Source organism: Periophthalmus magnuspinnatus, chromosome 6, assembly GCF_009829125.3.
Source record: "Periophthalmus magnuspinnatus isolate fPerMag1 chromosome 6, fPerMag1.2.pri, whole genome shotgun sequence".
NCBI classification, from domain to species: domain Eukaryota; kingdom Metazoa; phylum Chordata; class Actinopteri; order Gobiiformes; family Gobiidae; genus Periophthalmus; species Periophthalmus magnuspinnatus.
The window spans coordinates 17,464,126-17,478,498 of record NC_047131.1 but is presented as its reverse complement, the minus strand read 5'-3'; the positions used below and the strand labels follow the sequence as shown (position 1 = coordinate 17,478,498).

At 37.3% G+C, this 14,373-nt stretch overlaps 1 protein-coding gene across 1 annotated transcript in view; it reads left to right on the top strand.

Moving 5' to 3' along the window:
• Positions 1-14,373, top strand: part of lsp1a (lymphocyte specific protein 1 a) — a 46,022-nt gene that overhangs the window by 7,722 nt on the left and 23,927 nt on the right. Inside the window, exon 2 of the mRNA XM_055222440.1 lies at positions 12,037-12,180. Coding sequence (XP_055078415.1) covers positions 12,037-12,180 — 144 coding nt within the window. The remainder of the gene's footprint in view (positions 1-12,036; positions 12,181-14,373) is intronic.

The following is a 14,373-nucleotide window of genomic DNA, read 5'->3' as shown; positions in this document are numbered from 1 at the left end:
CCACTTTCTATTTTTTCCTCAATATTCATTTTTCTGTCAATCTAAGGGTTTCATAAACATGGAAAATGCAGTTATAAATAGACCGTTTATTTTTGCGTTTTCGTAGCTTCAAAGATGATGATGTTTTGGAATAGTTCGCCACGTTCTTGCCTAATCCAGATTTGACCAACATATACACAAAGCTAAATATAATCTGTTTATGTGACAAGAACCAAAATTTTCCAACAGCAGACGTGGATTTATTTTTACAAGTTTTTGATTTTCTTTTATGTACCATACTCACGTTGGCTATCGTGTGAACTGCAGCTGATCTGAGCACACTTTTTGCCATATACATTAAGTAATACCAAAGTACTACGAAATTCTTTACATTCTTAAGTGGTGGAGTGGGTTATGTAATGGCGTAACCTGGCACAGCTATAGCGTGGTTGTAGATGACTGCTGATAAATTAGATCAGATGGGCAGACACAGTGGCACTTACCAGTTTCCTTATGTCTTATCAGTTAATCCAAATGTACGCAATGTCTCCAACACAAAATGTATAATTAGCATGTTATTTTAGCAATAGGCCTTGAAAACACGGGGAAAAAATGTAGCTATGCCAACACTGCCAACATGTTGTGAAATGGGATTCTTCTATTTGCTCATCCCTTTATATTTCCTTTATCAGATATGTTCAAATATAAAATATAACCAAGATGGCGCCATGTACAGTCGCCCTGATAATTTGGTGTTGCACTGTTAGTCTGATGTTGTTGTTGTTGTATATATTTTCTATCTCTAAGTATTTTATTTTATTTTTAATCACATCTTTTTAAACTTTATACATGCCCTTATATGTACTTATTCAGTACTTATATATGTACTTATGTTGCAATTTATCACCGAAGTAAGTTCTTAGTTTGTGACCTGTGTTCACTGACAATGGCAATAAAAGTCTTCTGCTTCTGATTCTGAAAATAAATCGTAACACTGGAATCAGAATACATGTCACAATATACATTAAAACTGTGCTGTGCTAGTAAAAATAGTCCCCACATCTAAATTTCAACAGTACTGTTCAGGGTTAAATGATCTTTACTTGACTCACATCTCATGTCTCAATTTTTTAAAAGGTTATTTGTATATTTATATAGATCAATTTACATATATCTAAAAAAAAAAAAAAGTTGAGTTATTTAACTTTTTTCCTTTATTACATAATTCCATATATCTGGTATCTTAGAGCAACAGTAGATCCATTGACTCACAGGTTGGCGATGCGATTACAGCTCCCACAGATGAATGCTGTTGTTGTGTCATTGGGCAAGACACTTAAGCCACCTTACACCTAGGGTCTGCATTCACTGGAGCATGAATATGTGTATGACTGGTGAAGTGGATCCTTGATGTAAAACAAGGTGGAAAAGTACAATATAAAAATGTGGCCTTTAACCACTTACCATCTATATTCGATGTTTTCTGTATGTATATAAAATTTAGAAATGAATAAACATAAAGAAAAAAACATTGAATGAGAGGGTATGTCCAAACTTTTAGTGCAGGGGTGTCTAAACTTTTTTCACTGAGAGCCACATACTGAAACATATTTGAAGAGGAGGGCCACAGACCAGTGTCGACACAGGGAGTCAAATGGTGCATTTAACACAGGTTTGACTGTGAGATTGTACCGTTAATACGACTTGGAAGATTATTTTTAAGTCTGTGTCACAATGCAATGTGATGTTATTCAGGTTATAGAGGTAGAATCTCTTCAGTTTGGAGTAAAAAATACTTCAATTGATCAACTGGGCCAGTTTAGAAGGAGGCATGAGGGCCAACAAAAATTGGTCTGAGGGCCGCATTTGGCCCCTGGGCTGTAGTTTGGACAGCCTTGTTTTAGTGTACCGGTATAAGTTTAATGTGAAACTGTGGAACATTCCAGGAAACGCAATAAGACCTCCATAGAGATAAACAGGAGCCAAGTCCCTACCAGAAAAGTTCCATTATACACCTTTAATTTTCACGGCAAAGTAGGCTACAGTCTTCTCATTATCCCTGAGGTCATTTTGCAACCACAGCACTTTTCATTCACTACTGAACATTAAGTCACTTACAAAAACCAAAAAAAAAATTATGGGAACTGTTGACATTTTGTGATCTCAGATGTCCGAAACGTGTTCCAACAACACCAGTGTGACCTCATCTTTCAAACGTATTCCCACCATTCCCCCCTCTCCTCTCTCTGTGAAAACAACCATGCAATTACTACGTCACTCATCCTCAGTCACCCAGTCAATGACAACTTGTGTACGCTAACAAAAGTGTAGCTGAAATCTTAATACTTCAGTCTGTTTTTATATACTTCCTTGCAGCAAATCCCCTTTTCACTCTCTTTCCGGCATCGCTAAATTAAAAGCCAAAACAACTGCAGGCGTAAGTTGTATAGTCTGAGAACATGTGTCTGAGGTGGTCTGTACCAGGTGCGACGCTTTCATCCTCTCTGTTGTGGAAATATTGCGTAGTAAAGGTTTTTTTTAATGTTGTGATGACATGACGTATATGTTTTGCTTTGAGTTAGGTAACTGCTGAAACAGACCACCAGCTAAGGCTACAACTGCTATTTTTGTGCATGATAATTGTGGTTAGATAACTGTAGATATGCAAAGGAAGTGGGATGATTATATTTACTGTAGTCTCGTTTTTGTTTGTATATGTCATAACAATCCCGGATATATGATAAGATCTCATTAAAGAAAAAAAAAAACCTTCTTTAGTTAATAGAGGAATAGTTTGCATAATTATTTACATGTTTAGCAAAGGAAGGTAAGTTTCAAGTTCATTTTCAGAGCACGATTTATTCATACTAAGTGCTTTAGAGAGAGTAAAAAGGCACGTACAGTATGTGGCTTGCATTCTTACTGATAAAATCTTTTTGCATAACTTGTCCCTGCATTTTGGATGAAATTGTCCAGATGAAAGACAGAGGTAGAGGAATTCTTCTTTTAGAACTAGCGCTAATTCCTGTATTTTTTTTTTTTAACTTTTCTTTTCTACTTTTTACACAAACTGATGTAAAACTATGATAAATATTTGCCACAGGCACTATCCCACCAAATCAAGTAATAATGTGAATATGAAGACCTGTCACAGTATCTGACTTACACTCTTGCTCCCATTACAATTGAACCTGGATTGCTAATGCCTTAACCTGCATATAAAGGGCACATACAAGTTTTTCTCATTGACAACATATGGACAGGGCATGCATAGAGGTAATTCAATAACTGTTACCTAGCACCCATAATATTAACAAGGGCCAAAACTTGTCTAAATGACATAATACTTAGGATAAAACCTATAGAAATAATAATTTACAACACTTTTATTTAGTTAGAAAAAGGGTTAAACTGTCAAAAAAAAAAACTTTTTTTCACAAACTGGTGTAAAACCATGACAAATATTTACCAAATGTGTTATCCCAACAAACCAAGTCAGAATTGGGAAAAAAAATATGAAAACCTGTCGATGTATGCGGCCTGTGCTCTTACTGCAATCACAACTGAACCTGGCTTGCCTATGCTTTAACCTGCAGTTTTTCTCATTCTCAGTATATGGACAGGCCACAGCTCATGTAAAAGCTCAGAACCTACAGAATTCATTCACTGAGCTGCAGAGGCTGCACTAGCACTGATTAATGACTGGCTACAGGTGTTTATGTAGTGAGCATTCAGATCAGAGAGAGGCATGTTAGGATTAAACCAACTGGAGGTTTACCTTGTATCTGGACACAGACAGGCAATGCTAATGCAATTTAAACCAAAACATAATTACATACTGTCCCTAAAAGATCACAATACAAACAGATATAATTTAGTTAATAATATAGCAAACCTTTACAATAGTTTGTCAAATGCTAACATGGAATGAGCTATAGTCCACATCTTTCTAACTGTTATACTTCCTTGTCACCATTAATCAGTATAATTAGTCTGTTCTCTAGGAGTTTGCTGCCTTGGTCCAGTTTCCATCTCCAACTAATACCCCCCGGTGTGCATTCCAGATCAGGACGCTGTCACATTCGACTAAATCTGTTTTGAAATGACAAATTTTGAAATTTCTATAGACATTTCTTTAGCAAATTTTGTACAATTTCTGTCTTTTTCTGCCTTGAACTTTCCAGCTTGGACACTGCACATTCCTTATAAGTATTCCCACTGGTCCGGACACTGGGCCTGCCTCCAAAGCCAAAAGAATATAATATCATTCAAGAAGTGACCTCATCGTCTGTGTCCCTGAACAGTTTTCCTCTCTGCTTCCATTGTGTCAAATGACAGTAAGAATATGTGTTTAAAGTGGATAAGACAGGTTAGACTACTCATTCCACTCAAACATAATTAAAGGCACTGTACCTGATTTTTACCTGGTTAAAAATGTGAAAAACAGACCTAGTTCATTTTAAACAGCTTGCAGTGGTCTAAAGTTATTCCTCATTTACTTTGTGCATTACTCTAATTAGTCACTGTGATGAATTTAGCTTACTAACACTTTTAACAACTTTCAGAGATCGGTGCAGAGTTTCACCATCATAAAAATGCTAACAACAACTAGCATGCTAAGCCATACTTCCTTATCAGACAATAAAACGCTTTTTAATTAGACGCAGGCAGGACACAACTGACTTATTTTGATCCCAAGAGCTGCTGCTTATACAGTATATCTGTATTGAGGCAAGACAAGTTTTGCTCTAAAACATAAGGAAAAATCAGGTACAGGGCCTTTAAGATCATTATATTTATTATTTTAAAGAGGCTAAATTACACAATAATAAGAATTAGGTGTATAGAAATTATTTACAGTACCTTTTTTAAGTTAAAATAAGGTTTAAATTGTCAAAAGCGTAACTTGTCCTTGCATTTTGGATGGATTTTGTACATTGATGACATATATAGAGGGATTCTGTTTTAGAATCCAGACCTACTTCCCATATTTTTGTACTTTTCTTTTCTACTTTTTCCCACAAAATGACACTTAACTGATGTAAAACTATGATAAATATTTACCACAGGTTGGTTTGGTGGGATAGTACCTGATTAGTACCTGAATGATTTAAAAAACAACAAAATCTGTCATATGCACTTTACATTCAGTCAGTGTAAGTCCTATATGTGTTTGCACGGCTGCACAGGTGTGTCATCCATCCTATACGCAAACGTCAATACAGGAGCTTAAGGGCACTTTTGTCATTTTATAAGCTGGGGAAGTGTAGCATGCCAGATCTTGTTCCTGTTCTTTTCGTTGAACAAAAGAAACTTGCCAGGCTACTACCGAGTTAAATTATCATGTGTCAAAAGTAGGAAAAGTACTACAAACTGTTACTTCAGGATAAGAAGTACAAGAAGTAAAACTGAATAGTTGTACTGAGTAAAGATCATACTTTCCACCACTATAGGTGTACTGCTGCTACTACTACTACTACTACTACTACTACTACTACTACCATTACTGCAACTGTTATTACTACAACTCTGGATGATGATGAAAATATTTGTACTTGTATTACTACCACTGCAACAATACATTAAGTCCATGAGGTCCAATAATTTAAATGAAAATACCACTTACTACTACTACAATAGCTTGCTTCTAATAGTACAATACTACTGCTACTACCACCACTATTACAATACAAAAACAACTACTTACTACTTCTACTACTACTACAACTACTATAACTACAACAATTGTTATGCTTCCCTAAGTTGACTTTCTTTAAAGATTTTATCAAGTTTAAGTTCATCGTATTTAGCATTTTTATTAAGTTGTAGTAGCGATAGCAGTAGTAACAGTATTAAGAGGCAATTTTCCACTTCAAATATCTGTAGTAACCAGTATAGAAAATATCCCCTGATAAAGCCCAGACAATGATTTCGACATGATTTGTGCAGTAAATGGATGACACGAGTGAGTGGACTGTTTTGGATGAAATGCAGGTCCTTAAACTAGGAACAGAGCTTAGCCTGGTACTTTAAAACATGAGTCATTTGAGTTTGAATCAGAGTTTTGAGTCAGAGCCAAAGATGACAGTATCCTTTCGAGAAGAGAGAGGATGGGGAGGAGGAGGCGGGAGTGGAGGTGGAGGAAGGAGAGGGCAGTACAGTCTATCACCACACTATCTGTTAGACCAGCATAAAAAAAACATACTGTCAAATTGCCAAAGACCAAAAGCCATTAAGATTTTGGTATCTAGAGTCACCATTCTTTATGGGCTGACAGGTGCATAGGTTGGCTCCACAAACTTGCCATTTTAATCTTAAAAGTCCTTTCAACTGACAACAATCACATCTTTGGGGTTGAATAATGGCATCATTGTGAAATAAAATCACATGTGGATAGAGCCACTAATTACAGACATATTCACCATAAACCAGCTCAACAAATGTACAATCTTACAGTTATAGAGAAAATTCTGCCATGGAATTCTGACCTGTGTGTCCTCCAGCTCATTTACATACACAAAAAGTAGCATTTTTAGTTAACGACTTGTTTAGTTATGCCTTAAAATGTTATATATTGGATCTCGTAGCTAGCTTTATTTAAATGTGTATTCAAATTGCATTGGTTTATAAAGCATTATATTCCCCTAAAGCCAAAACATACATCATATTTACCCCTTATGAATATTCTCCATGTATACACGATATGTACCTACATGGCTATACTCTAATGAATGTAATTGTGCTATTACAGGTAACATTTTAAATTAATTTCCAATTTTGACGATCACAAGACACTTCTGAAATGCAGTTGCACACACTATCCTGACTTTTCATCCACATTTGACCCATGCTCTTTTCGTCATCACCGTCCTAAACCCCATCTGACCCACGTCCGGCTGTATCCAGACCTCACCACCTACTTCCTCCTCTTCACTTCCTGTTTGATCACCTGACCTGCCCCACAGGAAGGACACACAGGCAGAGGAAGCCACTGATAGCATTGTGTTGCTATTATCCGCTAAAACAATAACTGTATTTTGAGTTCTGAGCAGCTGATTTTGAGACCAATGATTTTTTTTTACTACACATCTGTTACAGTTTAAAGTTGAAATCTTAGTGGGATCTTCTCAGTATCTTTGGGAATTTTCCTCCTCAGATTTCTGTGAACTGTTGACATTTTCCATCATCTAAAAGGAGTGGTTTTGGGAGAGGATGGATGAGGCCATTTTGTAATAGTTGGCCCTAGAGATTTGTACTGGCTTCCTGACTTTGGAAATTTGAATACAGTGTTGCCAATAAAAAAAGAAAACAAAAACAAAACTACAAGCAGGGTACTATACTTGCCCTGCAAAATATATATGTGAAGTAGGAGTAAAACTATGGTGTCTAAAAAATACATACAGATTTCAAAAGTTACTCCAGTTAAGTGTTGAGAAGATGTAACTACCCAACTCCATACTACTCAACTCTGCTTTTATACAGGGCCAGGAACAAGATTGAAACCTGCTTAATCCACAAAGCTATGAGTATAATGAACGCATTAATAAGACGCATATTGCTTTAGTTATGATGTCAGTGTCATATGAATTTCTGGTTAACCAAAAACTATGACACAACACATACTTTGTTTTATGCTTTCATTTAGGCATAGCAAGAACACCAGTTAATTGCAAGTAAAGATGCCAAATCATTGTAAAAATCCAGCCGTAAGGAATGTTTTGGCCAAAAATATAAAAATTTACACAATAAATGATGGACTGGTGTAGGCCGCACACCTTTGAAAAGTTAATGGTTTTAGTTTGGTTCCACTTGCCTATACTTCTTGTGTGAAATGTCTTATTCTCCATTTCAATTATTTTTAAGGGATTAATATACATGCAATCTCTAAATGTAATTCATGTTTTTGCACTGGACTTTTATCTTTTACTTTTTTTTAATTTCCTTTGGCAATATGCTCCCTACAACCTCTAATGTGCAATTTTGTCAACTATATGCACACATAGGTTGCAATATCTCTCTCAGTTTACCCCAGGACATATGAGGACAATAGTGCACCTCACTGCAAAGACTAATACCTTATTATGTGATGTCAATAGGGGAAAGCTTATTGTACGTAGTAGTATTTCTATGAGCAACATGTAGTAGTAGTAGTATTAGTAGTAGTAATCGCTCTAATAGTGATAGCAGTTGTATTACTCAAGCACAATGTTTGTGTTGTTGCTGTAAGATATTACCTGCCCATATATTTCAACTGCTACACGTCTCCTAAGTCGTATCTGTCAATATTCATGGAGTTTCTAATGGGTTAACATTTTTTTGGCCTCTACTTGTTTTTCACAAAGAAACAGAAAATTATATAAAAACATGGGACTAAAACAGATTCCACATCAGGACAAAACTTAAGCCTTGCAGGTTGACAGTAAACTTGTGTGTTTGTATAACAGTGCTACATTTTTGTAGAGTTGAAACTGAACTGATACGATCTCATGAAAACATGCCATAAAATTTGTATTGAAAAATGCTTCTGTTATCGTCCATCGCTAACCTCTGCAAACATCGTGATCGTTGGTGGTATTAGATCTAGTCATGGCACGTTTAAACTCTTTTGTTTGTTGCTAAGTCTGAGTGAGGCGGTGATGAGGCTGCAGCTTGTTACTAGTGGATGAAAGCTTTATCTGTGCCGGGGGTCAAAGGTCACAGGTCGTCCCACCTATGTCGAGGCCTCCCCCTGGAGAGAGAGGGAAGCGAAAGCAGAGCAGATGGAGCCTTCAGGGATGTTTTAGTGATCTTTGAGTCAGATGTGAGGCTGTAACAGGATACTTGAGTCCACATATGGAGCTCATCCACCCACCAGGCCATGGGATTTAGATGGTGAATAGAACTGAGAAAAAATCAAAAAAGGGACAAAACCACTATACAAGTGCTATTACTACTTTTAATTATACTACTGCAAATACTACTAATACTACTGCGGATAGAGCTACAACTATTACTGTGGTTCTTACTACTACTACTACTACTACTACTAGGCTACTGCTACTATAACAACAGCAGTTGCTACTATTACTGTGGTCACTAGTACTATGCATATATTACTACTATCACTACTATCATTGAAGCTGTTATTCTGCTTCTGCTACTGGTACTACTATAACTACATCTTCTGCAGTTGTTATTATTACTACTTCAGTTACTGCTACTACTGTTATTAGTATCTTTACTTTAATTACTACTACTACACTACTATTACTACTATTGCAGCCACTACTACTATGGCTACTACTGCTGTTTACCTTCCACTACTGCTACTACTTGCATAGGCATTTTCAGGTATAAGAGCCGATTTTGAAGCGACTTGAAGTAGATTTTTTAACCATTAATGTTAAATTAAAATATTTCAGTAAGACTTTTATCCCAAAGGCTATAAAAACAGAAATGATTATATACCAGACGTCACTGCATGGTCCAGTTACTCTCTATTTAAGCTCCTAGGTAAAGTTAAAAACAGTTTCTGATGGAATCTAGAGGCTTGTGTTGCCGATACACATCTCATTAAAGGACCCAGTTTGTTATTCCTATAAGCTCCTTAGAAGTGGTTGACTGGAGCCTTTGACTTCCTGCCGCATGGTGAAAGATATAAACACTCAGGTAATGCTAAAGCTAAAGCTATCCCCCGGTTGATCAGTCACAACAAACTGCATGTGACCAGTTAAGATCGAAAGCAGCTTATAGCACCAAGACAGACTGAGCTTAAAGTAGAGGCATGGGATCATTTGAAGTATTTTAAAGAAGATAGACGACTAGGACTGTTTCTACCATTGTGGGTACTTATGTAAGAGGCTTATGTACGTCCCATAGACTGTATAAAGAAATGGACTAAGTTTGACTAAGTAGGACTGTGTGTGACGTCAACCATCGCGTTTGGCTCCAGTCAAATGAAGCTCATCGAGGCAATTACAGGGACGAATTTGGAGCCGAGTTCCGACCGTGAGTATCATAGAAAGCGTAGAGCCAATCTGTAGCCAGACTGACAGTAAAACCCCTTCCCAAATCCGCTGGTTTAGCAGGGAGCCGGTGCATAGCAACGCTGTCAATCAAAGCTGTTGTACTGCTTTGCTGTTGCTTTATATACAGACACAATAAGGACATTAAAACACTAGGATCATGTAGGAGCAGGTTAATACAAACATTTCAAGACCAAAATGATGAGGCTCACTGTAGCAGTTACAGAGAGAGGGGCAACAATTCTTCAATGTAAAGAGAATTGGAGCTGGTGAAGTCAATGGAGCCGGAAGTGCCATGCTCACTTATTTGTAATGCAAAGGCTAGCATGTTAGCTATGTCTATTTATATATACCGAAGGACCCATCATAGGGTCTATGATGGGTCCTTAGGTTTTAAAAAAACAGAGAAATTACTATATTGATATATCTAACACCAAGGAGACAAGCAGGTGGTGCAATCAGGTCAAGTTACAGATCAGATCTGTCGAGTGGTGACCTCACTCACAGTCAGAATGTATATTTTTTCAAGGAATTTCTTGTAGATAAGATGATGTATGGAACATTCTATGCAAGGCATCTCCATGTAGACAAGCAGGTGAAATGTTACACAGTACACCTTTAATAAATAAGCTTAAGATACTGAAACTGCTTTTGCTGTATATATAGTGGAAGCAGTAATAGCAAAATAAACTTGTATTCAAAATATGTGCCCATTTTTATAACAAATAACTACCGGTATTTTGTTTGACATTCTGGGAAGCATTGTCCATAGAATACAATGCCACCCTCACAGCCATGTAATGAGCAGACTGTTGCTTATAGAAATTGTTTGTCAGTATAAATAAAGATTCTCATTCTCACAGATGCTCATGTTTGAAGTAGATGCAGTGATGTCAGTAGGAGGGGACGCAGTCAGCAGCACATGTTGTTTACTCATGACATAAACATTAGCTTCTTTTCTCTTGTGAGGCCCTGCAGATGTTACTAACCCACCACACCTCCACATTTTCTCCACTGTAAAAGTTTCCTAATTGTCCTTTAAATTGTAGTTATTTTTGGCTAATGCTACCAGCCAAAGTTAATGAACTGGATTAATGCTCTGTTTCTGTCGGAATTTTTCTTGTGGGGTCGCCATAGCAAATGGTCTGTGTCTTAGTAAAGAGTAACACAAAAGAGGTTGATTTAAATATGGGGCAGCTAGTAATAAACATTTTGGATCAAGGTCATCAGCTTCTGTGGACTTCTTTGGGGCTATGAAGCGGAGTGAATTTAAGACCTCCATGTAAGTGAAGGGTCTTAAGAGAATATCTGATTGCTATCTGCCCAAAGTTCGAATTCAACATAATCATCATTATCATCACATATTTCCTCTTTAGAATTTACATTAGCTGAATTCAATAAAACATCAGTGGGTAATGTATACTAGGTTCTGAGAGGGATGCCTTTACTGGATTTCCATGACTCTCAGACATGACACAAGTAAATTTTTGCCTTTCTGACCTAGTTGTGGGTGCAGTTTTCCAGACACCATTTCTTCCTCTAATTAAACTTACAACTTCTGTTACAGCTTTTCATTCAAAGTTTTCTTAGGTGAATGTCGCTCTTCAATTTCATTAAATGTATTAGTAAAAAAAAATAAGGCCATATCAGGGTCAGGGAATGCTGATCTTAACCTGATATCACTATAATACAGGTTAGAGATAAAGGCTTGCTCACTGAAACGATTATATGATCCTGAGAGAAGAACTCCAAAGCCAAAATATCCAGGGTGTTTGTTAAATGTGTGAATGAAACAAAACACAACTCCAGGTATGTTTTTGATGAGCAAACAACATTATAACATAACTAGAAAACTGTGAAATATAGGGCCTTTAATTGTATTTCAGTGTCTCCCAACTGAAAGCAGCCACAACAAAAGACATACAAGTCATTATTAAAACAACTTGACTTATTAATCAGACATAAATAATTCAAAACTATCTTAATGCACTCGAGAACATGTTTTTCGTATGTACTGTAGTGCTAACCGTGTCTTTGTCCTGCCTTTTCCCAGACTAACCGCCCAGAGGAGCATAGAGGATGCGGAGGAGGTAGAGAGGGAGCGCAGACGCAGGGCCCGAGAGGAGCTGAGGCGCAGGGACAGTGGCTCTGTGAGTGGGGAGTCTCCAGAGAGCCATACGCCCACTGAGGACAGCCAGTAAGTAACGCAACAGAAGCACATCAGTACACAGACGTATTACACGACAAGTACCACTAGAGTACTACACGCGACTGCTATTCAGAAGTATCACACATGTGTATCAGTCAAGTACCATATGGGAATACATCAAAACAAGTGTCATGAGGAGTACAACACAGCACAGAAGTATAACACACGAGTACTACACAACAGTTCCATACATGAGTGCCACATTACATTCAGTAATGTCCAGAGTGCTTAAGAGATAATAACTCACATGGCGTAATCTCGAACATGTTGTGTACACATTTCCATGACAAGTTCTTCAAAAGTCAATCTACATGAGATCAAACAGGCTGTAAATTCCTGGATCGTGTAAGCATGAGAAAACAGGAAACTATCTAATTCAAATCATTTTTCTTTTTTTTTTTTAACATGTGAACTTACTTCCTGTTTTACGTGACCTTAAGTTTAAGTAGTTTTGCTCTCAACATCATCAGAGGTGGGTAGAGTAGCCAAAATTGTACTCAAGTAAGAGTAACTTAAAGAGTAACTGCTGGGATGTTACATCACATTTAATAAAATCTGGTATTTTCAAACGATAGATCACAAAAATTTGAAAAATGATACGCTATTTTCTGACCTATGTTATAATGATGTTCCCTCATCAAAAACATACCTGGAGTGTTGTTCTTCTCTCAAACGCAAAACACTCTGTTGCACCTTGTGATGTCATGTGGTAATACAGAAAGTGCTCCAATGTGTTTTTAAACTTCATACACCTTCACTAGAATCATTTTATATAATTTAAGCCCTAGAATGGTCAATCTCTACGGAACCAAAGGTAAAAGGTAACTTAAAAACCAAAACATGACATCACAAGGTGGAACAGAGCATTTTGAACTTTGGAGATATAGACTACTAATACAAGTTTACTAAACATGTGTGAATGAAACAAAACACAGCTTCAGGGAGGTTTTTGATGAAGTAACCCTACTCTAACATGGCTAAAAGCTCGCAAGGTCCTATATTACATGATCCATTTTGTGTCATTTAGGACATTTAATATTGTCAACATAAAGCTTTTGTCACCTACTCTTAGTGTGAAGAGTAACCAAAATGTTAACTCAAATAAAAAAAACTGTTACTTCATTAAAAATATGACTCAAGTAGCAGTAAAAGTATGCTTCTACAAAAGTACTCCCTCCGCTCATCATCCATTTCCTTCAAGCTATAAGTACTGCTTTGCTTTGGCCCCATTTGTAGCCTATACATACATTTCATTACATAAAGCAAATATTTCCATCCCACCATTTTGGCTCAATGTGAGGAGAGACACACAGCTGGCTTCTCATTACCCAAGCACTGAAGAATGTTTACTACCTCCAATGTCTCCCGGAGAGAGAGAGACAGAGAGAGAGAGAGAGAGAGAAAAGCTCAAACTTGTGATTTCAAACACGGTCATTATACGCAACACCTCTCCTCCATCACCGCAACAAAAACACCAACCAACCACTGGACGTGAGCTAGGGACACGTAACCCTGTAATTGTGAAAAACAGTTTTGGTTGAGGCATACTAGTTGGGTTGTGACGCAAGGGATAACATAGTGGTTTTCTGCCCTTGAAGGTCAAAGTCCAGAGGTCGCATTTTTGTATGTTTGTTCAATGATGGCGTTTGAAAAATGGCATGAAGTTGGATGCGCTGCGATTATTGATTCCAGACACTGCGAGGTGTTAGCGGTTTCTCGTGGGCAGCCATAAATCTTGAGTAACAGGGACTGGTTTGAAAGTGGGGCCAAAATAAGTTGATGATTGAAGAGGTTTGGGTCTAGAAATATGAATTGTTTTGAAGTCTGCATTGTTTAAATGAGTGATTGATGTGATGGGGGTGGTGGAGTGTTGTGCAACTGGGCGTTTTTCTATGTGTAGACAATGGTTTGGGGCTGGAGATTTTTGTTTATTTATTGTGGGGTTTTTATAAGTTTTCTAGTTCGTATTTGCCTGGGATCCAGAATACACACTTCTTCAATACTTTACGAAGATGTGTATCTGGTCAATGGTGAATCTCCCCAAGTTCAGATGGACGTGATTGACAGGTGGATTAGCCAATCAGGGACATGCATGGTCCTTCCGTAGAAAAAACAAATATGGCTGCGTAAATCCGTCACTCTGTTTGGTTCTCGCTTGTGGCGCAAGGGAAGCAGACTGAC